This window comes from Telmatherina bonti (assembly GCF_933228915.1).
Source record: "Telmatherina bonti genome assembly, chromosome: 7".
NCBI lineage: Eukaryota > Metazoa > Chordata > Actinopteri > Atheriniformes > Telmatherinidae > Telmatherina > Telmatherina bonti.
The window spans coordinates 21,941,118-21,958,072 of record NC_136625.1 but is presented as its reverse complement, the minus strand read 5'-3'; the positions used below and the strand labels follow the sequence as shown (position 1 = coordinate 21,958,072).

Here is a 16,955-nt window from a genome sequence, read left to right as displayed (position 1 = left end):
ACTCATTAAGCAGCAGCCTGAGGAGCAGTCATTAAATCCAATCATTGAATCTGTCAGTCAAGGAGGTAACCTCATGGCCCAGCAGAACCAAGTCAATGATACTCAGCATAACTCAGGACTTCCAGTGAGTCAAACAATACCTGACACTACCACTGCAGGAGAAGCTTCTATGACTGGCTTTGCAGCAGACCATCAGGTGGGGCTGACCCCTGGAGTAGATCAGAGTGGTCTGAGCCAGACCTCGCAGACCGTGTTAAACCAGGTAATGGGTCAGCATGGTCAGCAACAGCGTCCTCTTCTGCTTGAGGAGCAACCTCTTCTTTTACAGGACCTACTGGACCAGGAAAGGCAGGAGCAGCAGCAGCAGAGACAGATGCAAGCCATGATACGGCAGCGTTCCAGTGACACTTTCTTCCCCAACATTGGTAAACCATTTAGGCCACTTCATTGTTTTTGGTATACAACACAGTGTAGATGGATAAATTTTGACCCTATCGTTTGTCTCCTGCAGATTTTGATGCCATCACTGACCCCATTATGAAAGCCAAAATGGTTGCACTAAAAGGCATTAATAAAGTCATGGTTCAGAACAACATGGGAATGACCCCAATGGTCATGAGCAGGTAAACATTTCAATCATTTACATCACAGAATTGATCTGGGACTATGTGACTAATAGCAAAACTGATAATCTGATCATTGTAGTTTGAGCACATTTATAGTTGGCTAGTAGGCTTTTATAACGCTACAAACAAGAATTGTTATTGTGCGCTTGAACACTGCATAATATAGGTGCTAATGTGTTACAGATTTCCTTCTGTTCCTGCACCACCGTGTCCTGAGAGCACACCACTTCCACCACAAGTTGTTGGACCGGTAATTGACAATCTGCTAAATACTTCTAAATAATATCATTTCAAATGTTTGGTTGTAAATGTATTCTATTATTATTCATTTCGGTTTCAGGATGGGAAATTGACTCAAGTTGCAAGACCAAATCCTCCAAACTTCGGACCAGGATTTGTCAGTAAGTCCCTAAACTTTAGAATTGTTCTTTATTTATTGAAGGTCTTTTATCGCTGGAAATATAAAGAAGTTTGTTTTTTTTCATTCTTCCAAGATTGCTAAGAAAAATAACTTTTTTTTTTTCTTTCTTCAGACACTGCTCAGAGGGCTCAGTATGAGGAGTGGCTCCAAGAGACTCAGCAACTACTTCAAATGCAGCAGAAGTTTCTAGAAGAGAAGATAGGAGCTCACAGGAAGTCTAAGAAAGCCTTGTCTGCCAAGCAAAGAACTGCTAAGAAGGCAGGCAGAGAGTTCCCAGAGGAGGATGCTGAGCAGCTCAAACATGTCACAGAGCAGCAGGGTGTAGTGCAGAAGCAACTGGAGCAGGTAAATGCACGGCCTGTCAAGCACGACCACTGAATTTTTCCTCTGCTTTATATTCTGGCTGCCTGCATCATAGTCCTTTCGTTTGGTCATGTAAGCCATGTTCTAATTGGTAAAGAAATAACATACCTGATTTCCAGCTATGTTATTAAGGTTCATTTGGATGATACATGTGTCATAGTGAGGATTCACTGCTAAAAAAAATAAATAAATAAAGAATTGGCACTATATTGTTTCAGTAAAATAAATCCAGATAAGTATTGATTCATCTTTGCATATTTACTCTTTTTTTTAATGAGGATCAAAGGTGCTGTATTTGATTATATCTTTAGAGCAGACCTAGTTAGTTTTACACATTGGCTTGATTTAATTAAAAAAAAATTATTACTCAAACTGTTTTCTTGCAGAACGAACTAGCAAAATATATGACAGAAGATTCTAAACACACAGATTCATCTCATCGAGAGATGTCAGAATTATTAAATTTCCTAAAAGTGCACTGAGCAATAAACAAATGCACTTGTCAGAGTGTACTTTGAAAAAGACTCTTTAAATTCTTTGCTTATCACATCAAAGTAAAATCATTCATCTGCCTCCCTTGGGTAAATTTAAGACCAACTTAAGGTATGACTGGGAAAATGTAAAAAATCAGTCACACAACAAATGCAGTGTATATCAACATCGAGCCATGGCCAGTTTCAAGACTTAGCCTTTGATATATGACAAAACACCATGAATCCATCCACATTCCTCCTTCATTATCATTAATAACTATCTTTTTTTTTTTTTTTTTTTAAATTTCAGATCCGCAAGCAGCAGAAGGAGCATGCTGAACTTATTGAGGAGTACAGAGTGAAACAACAGCAAAGCAATATGACACCAATGACACCAATGATGCCTGGCATGCACCCAGTGCCAGGTCCTGCTGGCATGGTGCCCAGTGGCCCACCAGTAGTACAACCTCCAATGAACCCAATGATACAGATGCCACTTCACCCTGGCCAACCAAATGTACCTCCACGTATGCCCAACCCGCCACCTGGCTGGCACCCCGGTGCTCCTATGCCGATGAGTGGACCAGGAATGCCACCTATAATGCCTCCTCAGGTACCTGTTGGAAATTCAGCTCAACCCCTTCAAATGCATCCACAGATGCCGGTAGATCCCCAAGCCCCACCCGCTCCGCCCAGTAGTGTAAAACCCATGCAGGCAGGTGGGGTGAAGTTTGATGACAACAACCCATTCAGCGAAGGCTTCCAGGAGCGGGAAAGGCGGGAAAGGCTTAGGGAGCAGCAGGAGAGGCAGCGTGTGCAGCTCATGCAGGAAGTAGAACGTCAGAGAGCCCTGAAACATCGTATGGAAATGGAGCAACAAGGGATGATGGGACCAGATGGGAATATGGCGCCACTTGCACAGATGCCATTCTTTAATTCAGATCTACCACAGGACTTCATGCAGCCCCAGAGACCCCCCTTACAGCAGCCACAGCAAATTGGACCAATGTTTCCCCAGCAGCAGCAGGGCATGCAGCCTAGCATAGGTTCACCACCTGGAACATTTATTCAGGGTGAAAGGAGAGCAATGATGGGTAATGGAATGATGCCACCTGACATGGGACCTGGTTTAGCACCTGATAATGTTGCTCTACAAGGGCCTAACTTTCCTCATGGTCAACACAGACCGCGTCAGTTTAGTGGACCAGGAATGATGTCTCAGATGACAGGTGAGGGTCCACCATTTGGGAATGATTCCTCTACACCTTTACCCTCCAATTTCCCAGGATCAGGTCAGTCTCTTATCCAACTCTACTCCAACATCATCCCGGATGAGAAAGGGAAAAAGAAGAGGAACCGCAAAAAGAAGAAGGACGACGATGCAGATTCCGTCAAGACACCCTCGACTCCACATTCAGACCTTACAGCCCCTCTTACACCATGTGTCTCAGACACCTCCTCAACTCCTACTCGAAACACCCATCTCTTTGGAGACCAGGACTTGTCAAGGTCCCCATTACTGGGATCTTCCACCCCTAGTCACTCGGAGCTTGAGAGGCAGCTCTCTGGAGGGCAGTCTGGGCAATCTGGTCTGTCATCACACACTTCAAGGACCCCGGCTCAAGAACATGAGAGAATCCTCAGTAACATAAAACTGGAGCAGACTGATGTCACCGAGTGTCATGGACCAAGAGAAGGACACACTGGCTCTGAAATGAGCTCTGTGAAAGAGGAAGGTAATAGAGGGAGCATGTCTCCATTCCCTGATGGACAAAGTCCAAACAAGGGAGAGGCTGGCAATGAACTACTGAAACATCTTCTAAAGAATAAGAATACACCTCCACTCGGATTGCCCCAGCAGAGGTCAGAGGAAAGCCTGCGCTCAGAGGAGGAGGAGCCAACAGACTGCAAAACCCTGCTGAGGCAAAGCTCTGTGGACAGCAATGGGGTCAGTATTTGTATTAGTCATACAGTTAGACTGCTCATGGGATGATCAACATAGTGAGTCAGAGATGAGTTAAGTGCTTCAGATAGGAGGTGCGTCATAGTTAAATTGGTGTGATTTGTAGCTATCAGTGTAAAATCAGATTTAATCTCTTGCACCCCAACACTATCAGAACTGGAGATTAAAGTGTTAACATCCGGTTTTACAGGTGTAATGTCAGGTTTGTATTTTAACTACAGATGTGTGAAATCTGTGTCCAGAGTCCCAGCTAAAAGCTCATTAAAAACCATTTCTCTGATTACCAAACACAGTTAAGACAACAAACGATTAAGAGAGCAGGTAAACAGTCATCAAAAATAAACACAAATTATGGATCCCCATGTCTACTGACAGCCAACATCCTGCAGATTGCAAAACTGTCCTGCTATGACCAAGATTCACCAAACCAGAAGCAGCTAGTTTATGTTTCATGTTTGTAAAGGAGAATCATAAAATATGTCTCAACTTTGTTAGACTGGAACGGAGTTACAAGTAGCGTCAGACTGGAACTGTGTTTCCATCTGTAGTCGCATACTAGTATTATGCACACATGCACTTATTTGTGCTGTTTTTGTCCACTCTGGATAAAAACATCAAAAGAAAAACGACAATGCAGAAGAAGAACTGGAGGTGATTTTGAAGACATTAGGACAGAGTTGTGTCCCACATTTATCATCAGTTGACCTGGATCTTACTCAGTGCCAACATGTACCAAACTGAGCTGAACTGAAAAAGACCAAAACTTCTGTTATACTTCCACACAGTGGCTTCTGTGGTGAGGCTTTCACCTGTTAAAAAGTGTAAGCATTAACTTTATTTTGATACTGAGATGATTTACATTAATTATTTCTTTACAATTATAAAGTTAATCAAATAATCAATTATTTTTACACAGAAAACCTCCTAAAGGACACTTAGGTTAAGCATCCAGCAACATCTATCTTAAAGCCATAGTATTACTCAAAATTACTTTTTAAGTTTAGTTTGTGACTTTTCAGGCTTGATTGATTTCATTTCATCTCCAGGCATATTCTGATGGTACTTCTGACTTTCCTGGACCTCTGCTCCCTGAGCAAGAGAAGAAGAAGGGAAGGAATAAAAGACCACCCAAAGGAGGCGAGAAACCTGCCTCTCGCTACAAGAAGAGAAAGAAGGAAGGGGATGAAAGACAACTGATGCACTCTGGCCCAGACACTGTAATGACTCAAATCAAACAGGTAAAATGTTGTTCACCACCTCCTTAGAAAACTAATATCACTGTGCCTGCAACAAGAAAAGATGACAGATTTTAATTGCTTGCTCAATCAAAATTATGTTCTCTAACACTCTTGACCATCACTTTTTTTGTTTATTTGAGCGAGAGAAGCATTGTACTGGATCATGTGTCGGTACATACATAGCTAAACAGTGGTAACAATGGCTCTTGTATGGAGGAGTAAAAATGCCACAATGTATTAATTAAATAATTAATAAATGAAATAAATGTGTCATTAATTTATTAAAACATTAAATGTAAAATTAATTAATTAAATGTGTCAATAATTATTTACAATAGGAAACAAATGCACAAATATATTAAATAAATCATTAACTCATTAAAATACAATTCATTGCATGTAATAGTGAAATAATTTCATCATGTATATTTAACGATTTAAATAATTATTTCATGGTACTTTTTTGGTGTTATATCATGAATTTATTTCATCTGTCAACCTGACCCATCATAGTCAGTGGGCGGATTCTCCCGCCTGATAGGTTTACCAGCACACTTGGTAAAGACAAATCGATTCCTCGTAATCTGTCAAAGCAGAGACATTTCTACACACTGGGTGGCAGTTTTCACTTCTTCCTTGGCTTGGGTACTCAAACAAAACAACAGAACGATCATATTTGCAGCTGCCAAAAATCAGGCAGTGTGGAGGTCGAGAAAATGTTGAAAACCTGTTGGGAGCTGCTCCAGGAAGCAGCAAATTTGATCAACGAAGCTCTTTACAGAACTCCGTCTCGTCCAGCTCATTCTCTCTCTCTCTCTCTCTCTCTCTCTCTCTTTTTTTCCTCTAACCAATTCTCTGCAAATTTCATCGACACCCTCCATTGTTTCTCTATGAGATCTCTCCTGCAGCCCAACCAATGGATCAGGCTAGACTTGCCTTAGTCCCGCCCACTGACTTAGGTTGGGTCAGGTCGACAGATAAAATAAATTCATGATGCACTCACAGGAGCATGAAATAATTTTTTAAATAGTGAAATAATTACATGTATATATTTATATATATATATATATCTATATATATATCTATATCTATATATATATATATATATATATATATATATATATCTATATATATCTATATATCTATATCTATATATATATATATATATATATATATATCTATATATATATATATATATATATATATATATATATATATCTATATATATCTATATATATATATATATATATATATATATATAAAATATGAATTGTATTTTAATGAATTACTGATATATTTAGTTATATAATTGTGCATTTATTTCCAATTTTAAATAATTAATGACAAATGTAATTAATTAATTAATTATTGAATTAAGACATTGTGGCACTTTAACTCCTCCATATTCTTGTACCAGACTGTGTACACCTTTATTTCCATGATTCGGGAGAATTAAAGCCCTTTGGAGCCAACCTTGTGTGGTATTTGTTGCCATTTCTTTGCCTCATTTTGTTTAGCTATGTTGCTAATTTAGAACATTCAGCCTGATATTTTTCTGAATTTAACAGCAGTATGTAATACTGTACCGCCTAGATAAACTGAAACAAACTGGTGCTTTAGTGTACACTGTTTTGATAAAAATACCAGTGATTAAATCAGAAATAATGACTGGTTGCTTGACTGTGAGCAGAAAATCAACTTGTTTGTTGACCTTAATTGTTTACAGTTGTACCTATTTGTTTGGGAGGCGTAGAAAAAAGTAAATATCTGTGCTAAGTATTAAAACTCTGAGGGTAGTCTAAGGAGAGGTATGAAGTCATAGTCGTACACAACAAAAAACAAATTAATGCTTTCTCTCATTCTCATAACCTATCACACAACTGGCTTGACGGAAATTTTTTCACCACTCTTCATAAACATTGATTTTAGTAATCAGATTACGATTTGGTGGTCAAAGGCCACTTTGGTACAAAAATACATTTTTGGCTTTGACTCAAGACTACTTACTTGTTTATCTCACACTGTAAAGATGACTATGCCTTCAACAATCTCAGGTAGTCTCAGATGTTGTGGCATTTATGCTCTAACAGTTTTTGTTTTCATTTCTCTCTTAACTTTCCCACAATCTCATTTTCTGTCTTCCCAGCAACTCTCCCTGCTGCCCCTGATGGAGCCATTGATTGGAGTCAACTTTGCCCATTTTGCTCCTTATGGCAGTGGCCAGCTCAATGGAGAAAACCTCCTGTCTGGTACTTTTGGCAGTGCCTCACTAGATGGAGTCTCTGATTATTACTCCCAACTGGCCTACAAGGTGAGAATTGCTTACACTACTTAAATGAAACTTCCGTAAACAGAGGGGTTTGTGTTGAATGCTTCTCCAGCATCTTATGCTGACGTTGGTCCCGATTCTACAGCAGAGTAACTTGAGCAATCCTCCAACTCCTCCGGCATCTCTTCCTCCCACTCCACCACCTGTGAATCGACAGAAAATGATCAACGGATTTGCTACAACAGAAGAGCTGGCCAGCAAAGCTGCTGCCATGGGTAATAATTTAAGAGTGTAGAAGCATTTCTTGAAAAACTGTCTTCCAGATAAATTGCCTTCCAACATTGTTTGGCACAGTTGTGAAGCATTGCATCCACGTTGATGCTGTTTTCATGTTAATACAGTCTCCAAAGGCCTGGTACCAAAGCCACTGCATGTCCCATTTCGGGCTGAGGAAGATCTGCTAGCTCGGGCCATTGCTCAGGGACCCAAAACTGTGGATGTTCCAGCTTCGCTTCCCACCCCTCCTCACAACAACCAGGAGGAGCTCAGGTAAAGAATAAATACACAACTTTTCCCAAGGAGGTTATGTTATTGCCCTTGTTCATGTCTGTCTATTTGTTTATATCTATACAAAACTACTGGCTGGATTTTTGTGATTTTGTTTTTTTTTTATTCTTCTGGGAATGAGTCTTATTCTAACTTGGAAATTTTGGGAACGAGCCAAATGGAATCATGGACACGGGATTTTTTTCAAAACGATTCTGCATAATATGGGTGGAAATGAGCTGCTTGGTGTTCTAGTTGGTAATGATTTGCTTTAGCTTCATGATTATCACTGCATTTGCTTATGTTTTTGATAACAGTAACAGAGGACAGGAGCCATGCAAGGACAGGGACACGCCTGACAGCTTTGTTCCATCCTCATCTCCTGAGAGTGTGGTTGGCATGGAGATCAGTCGCTACCCAGACCTCTCTCTGGTGAAGGAGGAGCCCCCATCCCCCTGTGTGTCTCCTGTACTCCCCGTGCTTCCTCCCCCTGATGGGAAAGGTGAACACCCACAACTCCCTACATAATTTAACCATTCAGTCATAATTAATTTGGTATTTTCCATGAACTTTATGAACACCATAGAGGTTAAGGTTTTTTGGGGTTTTTTTGTTATTGTTTTTTTTTTTTTGTCCTCATGCCAAGGATATCTTTTTGTTGTTCCAGCTCACCATGACACCGTTAACTGAGATGTTGTTTTTCTGGCTGTCAGGAAACAACAGTTTATTGTGCTTGTTTGGAACATGTCCACATGAACTTGTCCCATATAAACAAACCACCTATTAATCAGCTGCCCACTTTCCTAGAATGTAATTGTAATTTAATGGTGTGATGGTTTTTTCAAAGATGTTTCTTAAATTTTATTTTAATTATTTCTTTCTTTCTTTCTTGTTATTGATTCTTTAGGGACGGAGATCAAACTGCAGGATATCAAGACTGAACCGTCTTCATTGTTTTTTGGCTCCCCCTTTGTCCCCATGTCTGATTCCAAACAAGGGATGGTTTCTGTGGCTATCACGCTGAGACCAGCTGCAGCTGAGGTATGAACACTCACTTTAACTGAAATTCACCGCAGACTGTGAGCTGGTTTTAATTGCTCTTTTATTCCACAACACATAAATTATTGCCAACCAATGTACAATAAGACAATGATGGAAGCTAACTTAAGTAACTGGAATTTTGAAATGTGTTTTTTTTTTTTTTTTTTAAAGATGTTAGAGATCACCTTAGTAACCATTTCCACTAGTTCTGTGGTGGTGTTTATACATTTTCTGTCTTGACAATACAGATCTTTAATTCAGGATATGGCAATCTGAGAAACATAAAGTCCAAAAGAATATTTGAATAAATACATTTTCTCTGTGTGATTTTGATACATGACGCAGTTGTTTACCTACTTGTGCTCTTTGTTTTGTGTGTTTCTCAGAACATCACAGGTGTAGTCGCAGCCATTTCAGACCTACTGTGTGTGAAGATCCCCAGCAGTTATGAGGTCAGCAGCACCCCAGACAGACCACCTCTAGCTATGCTTGGTGGTCCACGGGTAGGTCCCCATGGCATGGACCCTCGACCTCCCATGTTCTTCCAAGGACCTGGTGATAACGGGGGGCTTCAGAACAGGCAAGGACAAATGATCAGGCCTGGTGGACCACAGGGAATGATGCAGCAGCAGGGACATCATTTTCGTTTCCATCTCAACAGCCCAGGTAAGGGAATAAAACTGAATTAAACAAGCGTGTCACTGATTCCCCCAAGTACTGTAATACAGCCTGTAATTGAAATGTCATGTCTGACTTAAGCTTCACATAATCACTCCCTGTGCAAAAGCACAAAGCAGCACTGCTCTTCTGTATGTAATTGCTTTCTTTCGAAAATCCTGATGAGTGATTATTTTTCTTAACAGTATATAAACCATCAGTTTATGAAGTATGTTATTATTTATCTGGACTTCTGACAGTGTACAGCCTAGATACCTAAATGTTGTACTGGTTTCTCCAATTCTCATATGCTTTTTTTCTGTCTTTGCAGTCCTTGCACAGACTATATAGTTTATCATGACACTGTGGGAGTTATCTCAAGTTGTGAAGTCCTAACTCTCAGTTGCTTACTGCGTGTGTAGGTCAGATAGTCTACCAAGGTCAACTATGGATTCCACTTTTTCAGAAAACACAGCCATAGAGAATTCATTGGCATTTTCCCGTGTACTGGGCTTTTCCTGGTCTGCATCCGTCACACTTTTAGATATTCATATTTTAAAAATTGAAGGACTAACTTCTTGGACTTCATCCTTCTATCTGCCCCTAATAGTGAAGAATGAAAGAGCATTAGAAATAGTTGCAGAAATAACCAGAATCTCAGTTTGTTTTCCTAAATGAATTTCAAGTCATATTTAAAGACCTTTTTAGGGAAAAAAAACGTGACAGTAGAGGTGTTGGCTTCTCACCTCCTCTTGTGATTAATGTTAATAACTGTGTGTGGACCGTTTAATTGTGCTACTACCCATTTTGACTAGGACTTGTTATTTACACACACACACACACACATTATAGATAGATAGATAGATGATAGATGTATAAAAAAAACCATCAAGTATTTTCTGCCTTAAAAAAACAAACAAAACATTTAAAACTACATGGTGGCACCTATAGTTTACTAGTCTACTTTTACACAAACTTAGAGTAAGCATTCCATTATTGGATTTGCTGTCTGTGAATTCAAAACAATTGTGTTGTTGCAGGTGCTGCTATAGCTCGAGGGCCTGACAACAAGACCCCTGCCAGCCCTGGATGTAAACCGCAGTGGTGTTGCAACTGTAAAGTGGTGGTGCTGGGAAATGGAGTGCTGAAAGCTGCCAAAGACCTCCCAGCTCACATGAAGGTAAGGAATGAATTTGGCAGAAACATTTCTAATTTCTTACACAGCGGTGTTTTTAATAAGCTAGAACAACCTTCCAGCTGAAGTATTTGGATGTAGAAATGTGATCTGGAAACTCTTAGCCATAGGACACACTGCTTTTAAGGTACTTTGGAGTCCAGCACACCAGCAAATACACAGTCACCAGCATTTATTTTCTGACCAAAATGCTCTCAATTCAAATTAAACTTTGTAAAAGTTTAAATATACACATTACCAGTTCAAAGCTTTTTGCCAAACCACTCATTCAGTCTTTTTTCTCATTAATTTCCCAGTCAGAGTGTAAAGTAAGATGTGACTGGATAAAGTGTTACCTGCTCTTTTTCTTTACCCATCTATATATTTATACACATGTAGGACCTCAGTTATCTACGAATTGTACAACTTGTCAAGTTAAATCCCTTCCAGAGCAATTAGCAGGTTATAGACTGGCTTCAGTCCCCAATCATTTGTCATTTAAATAATGTTTATAAATTGCCTTTTTTGTCTATTATATCTTTAGCAGTTTATCGCTGCTTGCTGATGCTTTTACACCTCGCTCCTCATTCAGACAGTTACATGGTCTTTTTTTTTTTCCCCCTCATTAGGAATTTGAAGGGTGTTTAAAATCTGAGGAAGATCTTGTCTTCTGCAGTCACAGCTGTTTCCTTCTCTACTGCTCTTCATCACCACTGCAATCCAGATCCACCACAGAAACAAAGGTTTGTACCATTGTAAGCCCCGCAGAAGAACTACAGGCAGTTTAAATGACATGCTGTGCATTTCCTGATTTCTGCATCATCTTTTCAGACATCGGTGTCCCTTCTTCCAGCCTCTGAGCAAACAGAGAACTTTTGTAAAATTCAGCATCAGTACAGCAACAACATGTCCTCATTGGATGTTCACTGCCTTGCCCAGCTTCAGCCCAAGCAGTCTCCCCCTTCTACTCCTCCTATCCCCTTCCCAGCAGCAAATGAAACACCCAGGACAGAGGCCAAGTCTGATGCCCTCAAAGTGACGGTGAAGCTAAAGAGTCGACCCAGGTCCCACGATGGCTGGCATCAAGGAAAGAGACAGAAAGGACTTCGCTGGAGGAAGTGGACTGTTCAGATAGTGGTGCCAAAAGGAAATTCTCAGCTTCCAGATGAGGATAAGATCGATGAGCTCTTGAAGAAACTTGGGGCCTCCTTGCGTCCTCCAATGTCGCTCAAAGACCAGCGACGCTGCTGTTTCTGCCACCAGTTTGGAGATGGGAACACTGATGGTCCTGCTAGGCTGCTTAATCTAGACCTCGATGTTTGGGTTCATCTAAACTGCGCCCTGTGGTCGACTGAAGTGTACGAGACACAGGCCGGTGCTCTCATCAACGTGGAGCTTGCGCTGCGTCGCGGCCAGACAGTACGCTGCGCTTACTGCCAGCAGACTGGAGCCACCAGTGGTTGCCACCGACCGCGCTGTACCAATGTCTACCATTTCACCTGTGCTCTGCAAGCCCACTGCACGTTCTTTAAGGACAAGACCATGCTATGCCACGCCCACAGACCCAGAGGAACAGCAGGACAAGCGCTGGAGCATGAGCTGCGTTGTTTCGCAGTGTTCAGGCGTGTCTACGTTCAGAGAGATGAGATGCGTCAAATTGCCACGGCTGTGCAGCAGCCTGAGTTGGGTTATACATTTAGGGTGGGCAGCCTGGTGTTGCATGCAATGGGTCAACTCACACCTCTACAAATGGCCGCCTTCCATTCACCAATAGCCATCTTTCCAGTCGGCTATGAAGCTTGCCGCATTTACTGGAGCATGCGTCACGGCAACCGTCGTTGCCGCTATGTCTGTTCTGTTGAAGACGGAGATGGGCTTCCAGAGTTTACCATCAGAGTCATCGAACATGGCTACCAAGACCTGGTTCTGACTGATACCTCTCCTAAAGGTCTGCCCTCCTTGATGCATTATAGAAAGGATTGTTTTGTTTTCCTGACTTTTCAGACGTTTTTTTTTTTTAACCATTTGTCTTGTCTTGTTATTAGGAGTGTGGGATAAGGTGTTGGGTCCAGTTGCAGAGAAAAGATCTGAATCAGCAACTCTAAAGCTCTTTCCCATCTACCTGAAGGGCGAGGATCTGTTTGGACTCACCGTCCCAGCAGTTACCAAAATCACGGAATCGGTTTGTAAATGCTTTAGTTGTTTTCATTTGGTGTTGGAGTTCAAAATGTAAATACATTTCTAAATTGTGCCCTGCATCTTTTCACTGCTGTACTTAACTAGCTCCCTGGAGTGGAGGCGTGCGATAGGTACTCGTTCCGTTACGGACGCAACCCTCTTTTGGAGTTGCCTCTCGTGTTCAGTCCAGCTGGTTGTTCCCGTGCAGAACCAAGAACAAGCTCTCTTTGCACCTCACTGGTTATAAGGTAAGCTTGAATGAAGCAAGGATTTACTTTTATAGTTGCAAGCTGTCTCAAATTCAACAAGTCTAAGGCAGAGTTTTTGTATAATTTTTCCTGTCACTTTTCCTCAAAATGTAGGCCACAGCCCCAGGCTGCTTCCAGCAGCAGTGCCAGGTCTAACCAGAATGTGGCTCAAGGAGAAGGCGGCGTTCCTCATAGCAAGACTCCTGTTGTACACCCCAGGTCTTCTCAGTACCGCTGGATGAAGAGTGAGTGGAGAGCAAACGTCTACTTGGCTCGCTCTCGAATCCAGGTGAGTCCCCTACATTTCAGTGAAACCGAAACTGCTTCAGTTTAAGTTTCTTTTTACAAAATGAGAAGCCACAAATGTAACGTATCCGCAGGGTCTGGGGCTGTTTGCGGCGAGAGACATCGAAAAACAAACCATGGTCATCGAGTACAATGGAACCATCCTCCGAAATGAGGTTGCCATTCGGAAGGAGAAGATTTATAGATCTCAGGTTTGCCTGCTCTGATACTGAACTTCTGCTTAAAATATTTAGTCATATTTCAACAAAATTAATTGGATCCGTTTTATTCTTCATCCCGCTTAGAACCGAGCAGTGTTCATGTTCCGCATCGACAGCGAACATGTGGTCGATGCCACTCGAACTGGAGGGCTCGCAAGGTGAAATTCCACAAAATTATTTCCCTAAGGATGTTCAAATGTTTTGTTTTTAAAATTAGCTTTTTGTTGTATCACTTATTTTAAACTTTCTCATGGATGCCTCTTTGACAGCTTTAAACTTGAGTCCTGTTTTAACACAGCTTCTATTACAGGAATAAACATAATGTGATGTTTTTTTCCTCAGATATATCAATCATTCTTGTGCCCCGAACTGTGTTGCTGAGGTGGTCACATTTGAAAGAGGTTACAAAATCATCATCAGCTGCATTCGCAGAGTTGAGAAAGGAGAAGAAGTAGGTCTTTCTTTCTTCTTCTGTTATTCATTTTTTCAGCTTTTTTGTGTTCTTCAGGACTTTGTCCCCAAACTACAGAATCTTGTTGCTTTCACTTAAATAAAAAAAAAAAAAGCAGTTTTTCTGAATTAGCAAGATTAGTAAGTTTCTGTTTCCTCAAGTTGTTTTAGTTTCATTGAGTTTGATCAATTGTGAGAGTCTCCTACGTCCAAGTTATGCAGGTGGGATTGTTATTAGTTTGACTTTGTGCGAACACATGAGGGCTTTTGGTGGCAAGACCAGTCAGGTCTGCAGGACATAGCCATATTTCTCCAGGATCAGTTGGTCGCTGCATTCTGGCTGCATAGGGACAGAGGAGACTATCAGGAGATTGCTGCCAGTCATCTGGTTTTCCCATCATCAATCCAAGATATGAAAAGTGAATGTAACAGTGGACAGAGTCCAATATTGTGCATTAAGCTGATCCAAATGTTGTTACAGTGAATGTGTCCCACAGTCAGAACTCAGGGGGCGTAGAAAATCCTCACAGATTATCTTGTTAATTCAGAAAAACATTCCCCCATGTGAATTCAAGATGCTTCTGAACTAAACATTACATGCTCAGTAACGGATAACTCTCTCTTGTTTCCAGTTGTGTTTCGACTATCAGTTTGACGCTGTTGAAGGCCAGCACAAGATCGCTTGCCACTGTGGAGCTCCTGAATGCAGGAAGTGGATTAATTAGGCAAAACAAGAAACCCAGATGCATTCCTTGCCGTAGTGTAACGGGTGTAGTTTCAAGCCCTCTGACCAGAGGAGAAGACTTCATGTTAAAGTAATTTTACTGATGAGTACAAGGCTTAAACCTTTGGAGCATCGAATGAATTTACAGGTTGGTTCATCAAGATCATGGAATAAAAACGGGTGGAGGAAGGGAAATCCAACACAGTAGCAGGATGTGACGTGCCATATGTGAGGGGCTCTGTTGTACATGATGCCTCCGTGTGTCTGTATGTATCTGCGTGTTTGTTTGGTGTACATGGGGTGCGGAATCCACCAGCGAATGAGAAAGCACTGTGCAGGGTGCGGCCTTATTGCATATGAAGGGCAGGCCCTTTTGTTACATACTGTTAATGTATACCATATGACTAAATGTAGACATCACTGAATGAGGAATGTACAGCAATGAATACCGCGAAGGGAATATTAACTTGCACTAAAAAACAAAAAGAAAATACACAAAAAAAAAGAACATACACAAACTTTTAAATACTTGATTCCATGAGTCAGTTTTATCATAGGTCTCTGTCATGTGATTTGTGTGGAATTTGAGAGGTTTTGTATTTATTACTGAGTGAATGAATTTTATTCTTAAAATGATGAGATTGAGTTAAAGAAGGCTAGATTGCTATTGTTTTTGAAGATTGAAGAAGACATGCTGTTACTTTTGTATAAAATGTACATAAAGAAAACTATAGGAATAACTGACCAAATACTACCTTAACCTTCTCGATGTTTGAGTGTTTTTAAATTTTTTTTTTTGTTCCGTTTGTCATTGAAATTTATTTAAGATGGGCGTTATTTCAGTTTGAGAGTATATATTATGATTATTCTGTACAGAATTTGTAATATAACCACAATGATTCACAAAGTATTTTTGTTGTATTAAAAGTAAGGTATTGTAGCGTACTGTTTTGTGACTTACACATGCTTTGACCACTTAAAAAAATTTTAAAAAGAAATATTTTTGTTGACTGACATAATGAGTTACTGGTTATAGAATCAAAAAGGACTCTTCAAATTGTAAGAGATCATTGTGATCCGTTTGCTGTTAATCAGGTTTGATTTTTGAAGAACTGTGAATTAGATTTTAAACCCAAAAAAACAACTTTTTCACTTTTTATCACTAGTAAGATCTGCAGCGTCAATTTACCTGTTTTTGTTACTTTACTTTTAAAGCAAGGTGCGAAAGTCTAATGTTGTTGTAACTTGGGCAAACCAGTGTGTGACAGGAAGAATCGTATGTGGAACTGTAGGTTCTACCTTTTTTTTTTTTTTTTGGACAGAAATGGCATTCTGCTTAATCAAAAATATTTCTTATACTGACACTTCACAAGTCACATGCTAAGAAACTGAGTTTTTGCGTGCACAATTTCAAGTTGACTGTAAAATTTTGCAGACAGTCTTAGAACTTGTAATGTATATGGCATGTATTTTTTTAACTTTCTGAAGACTCAATTGTATATATTTTCTCAATGAATGGTTGTAACAAAATTGTTTCTTGGATATTTTTCTTCTCTTGTATGATATTACATCATCCTGCCAGTGTGTTTGTGCTACATTTTATTGGTCGTGTAAAGTAGGCAGAACCCCTCCCCACCTTTTATTTTCTTTTGTTTTTATGTTTTTTGAAAAGAAGCCTTTTGAAGTGTACAGAGTATGAGGTTTTGAGTTTGTGGAATTGAATTTAGAAACATTTACAAAAATAAACTATTTTACATGTTAGCAAGTTGTGTGTGATTATTAATGGTGTTGTGGAATTTAAAAGGTTTAGTAGAGGAAAAAAAATGTTTTTAATTTTTGCTAATTATCATTGAATTGATTAATTTCTGAGTACACATTTTTACTTAGTTTTAACTACATAGATTAAACCCTTTATCAATCAAAATCAATTCAAGGTTTGTCATTGTGGAAAACGATTATATTTAAGCATCGTTAAACTTAATAAAAAATAAATGCAACAAACCCAAAGTTCTTTAAATAAATGCTTTACACAGCAACACATCTAACCGAGATGGCAGAATGAGAGAAAAAGAGGTGAT

The 16,955-nt window shown here is 40.0% G+C and overlaps 1 protein-coding gene across 4 annotated transcripts in view; it reads left to right on the top strand.

Moving 5' to 3' along the window:
* Positions 1 to 16,546, top strand: part of kmt2cb (lysine (K)-specific methyltransferase 2Cb) — a 78,327-nt gene extending 61,781 nt beyond the window's left edge. For 3 of the 4 annotated variants that reach the window (XM_079243514.1, XM_079243513.1, XM_079243511.1), the window contains 23 exons: positions 1 to 425; positions 512 to 623; positions 810 to 876; positions 967 to 1,027; positions 1,160 to 1,392; positions 2,194 to 3,831; positions 4,893 to 5,084; positions 7,231 to 7,395; positions 7,499 to 7,628; positions 7,755 to 7,902; positions 8,217 to 8,401; positions 8,807 to 8,940; positions 9,327 to 9,606; positions 10,638 to 10,777; positions 11,401 to 11,514; positions 11,603 to 12,719; positions 12,817 to 12,953; positions 13,055 to 13,197; positions 13,312 to 13,486; positions 13,578 to 13,694; positions 13,788 to 13,861; positions 14,046 to 14,154; positions 14,786 to 16,546. The exon at positions 1 to 425 is cut by the window's left edge and continues 1,158 nt beyond it. In XM_079243514.1, coding sequence (XP_079099640.1) covers positions 1 to 425; positions 512 to 623; positions 810 to 876; positions 967 to 1,027; positions 1,160 to 1,392; positions 2,194 to 3,831; positions 4,893 to 5,084; positions 7,231 to 7,395; positions 7,499 to 7,628; positions 7,755 to 7,902; positions 8,217 to 8,401; positions 8,807 to 8,940; positions 9,327 to 9,606; positions 10,638 to 10,777; positions 11,401 to 11,514; positions 11,603 to 12,719; positions 12,817 to 12,953; positions 13,055 to 13,197; positions 13,312 to 13,486; positions 13,578 to 13,694; positions 13,788 to 13,861; positions 14,046 to 14,154; positions 14,786 to 14,878 — 5,989 coding nt within the window. In that variant the 3' untranslated portion in view covers positions 14,879 to 16,546. The remainder of the gene's footprint in view (positions 426 to 511; positions 624 to 809; positions 877 to 966; positions 1,028 to 1,159; positions 1,393 to 2,193; positions 3,832 to 4,892; positions 5,085 to 7,230; positions 7,396 to 7,498; positions 7,629 to 7,754; positions 7,903 to 8,216; positions 8,402 to 8,806; positions 8,941 to 9,326; positions 9,607 to 10,637; positions 10,778 to 11,400; positions 11,515 to 11,602; positions 12,720 to 12,816; positions 12,954 to 13,054; positions 13,198 to 13,311; positions 13,487 to 13,577; positions 13,695 to 13,787; positions 13,862 to 14,045; positions 14,155 to 14,785) is intronic. The other variant, XM_079243512.1, reaches the window with a different exon arrangement.
* Positions 16,547 to 16,955: the final 409 nt, after the last annotated feature.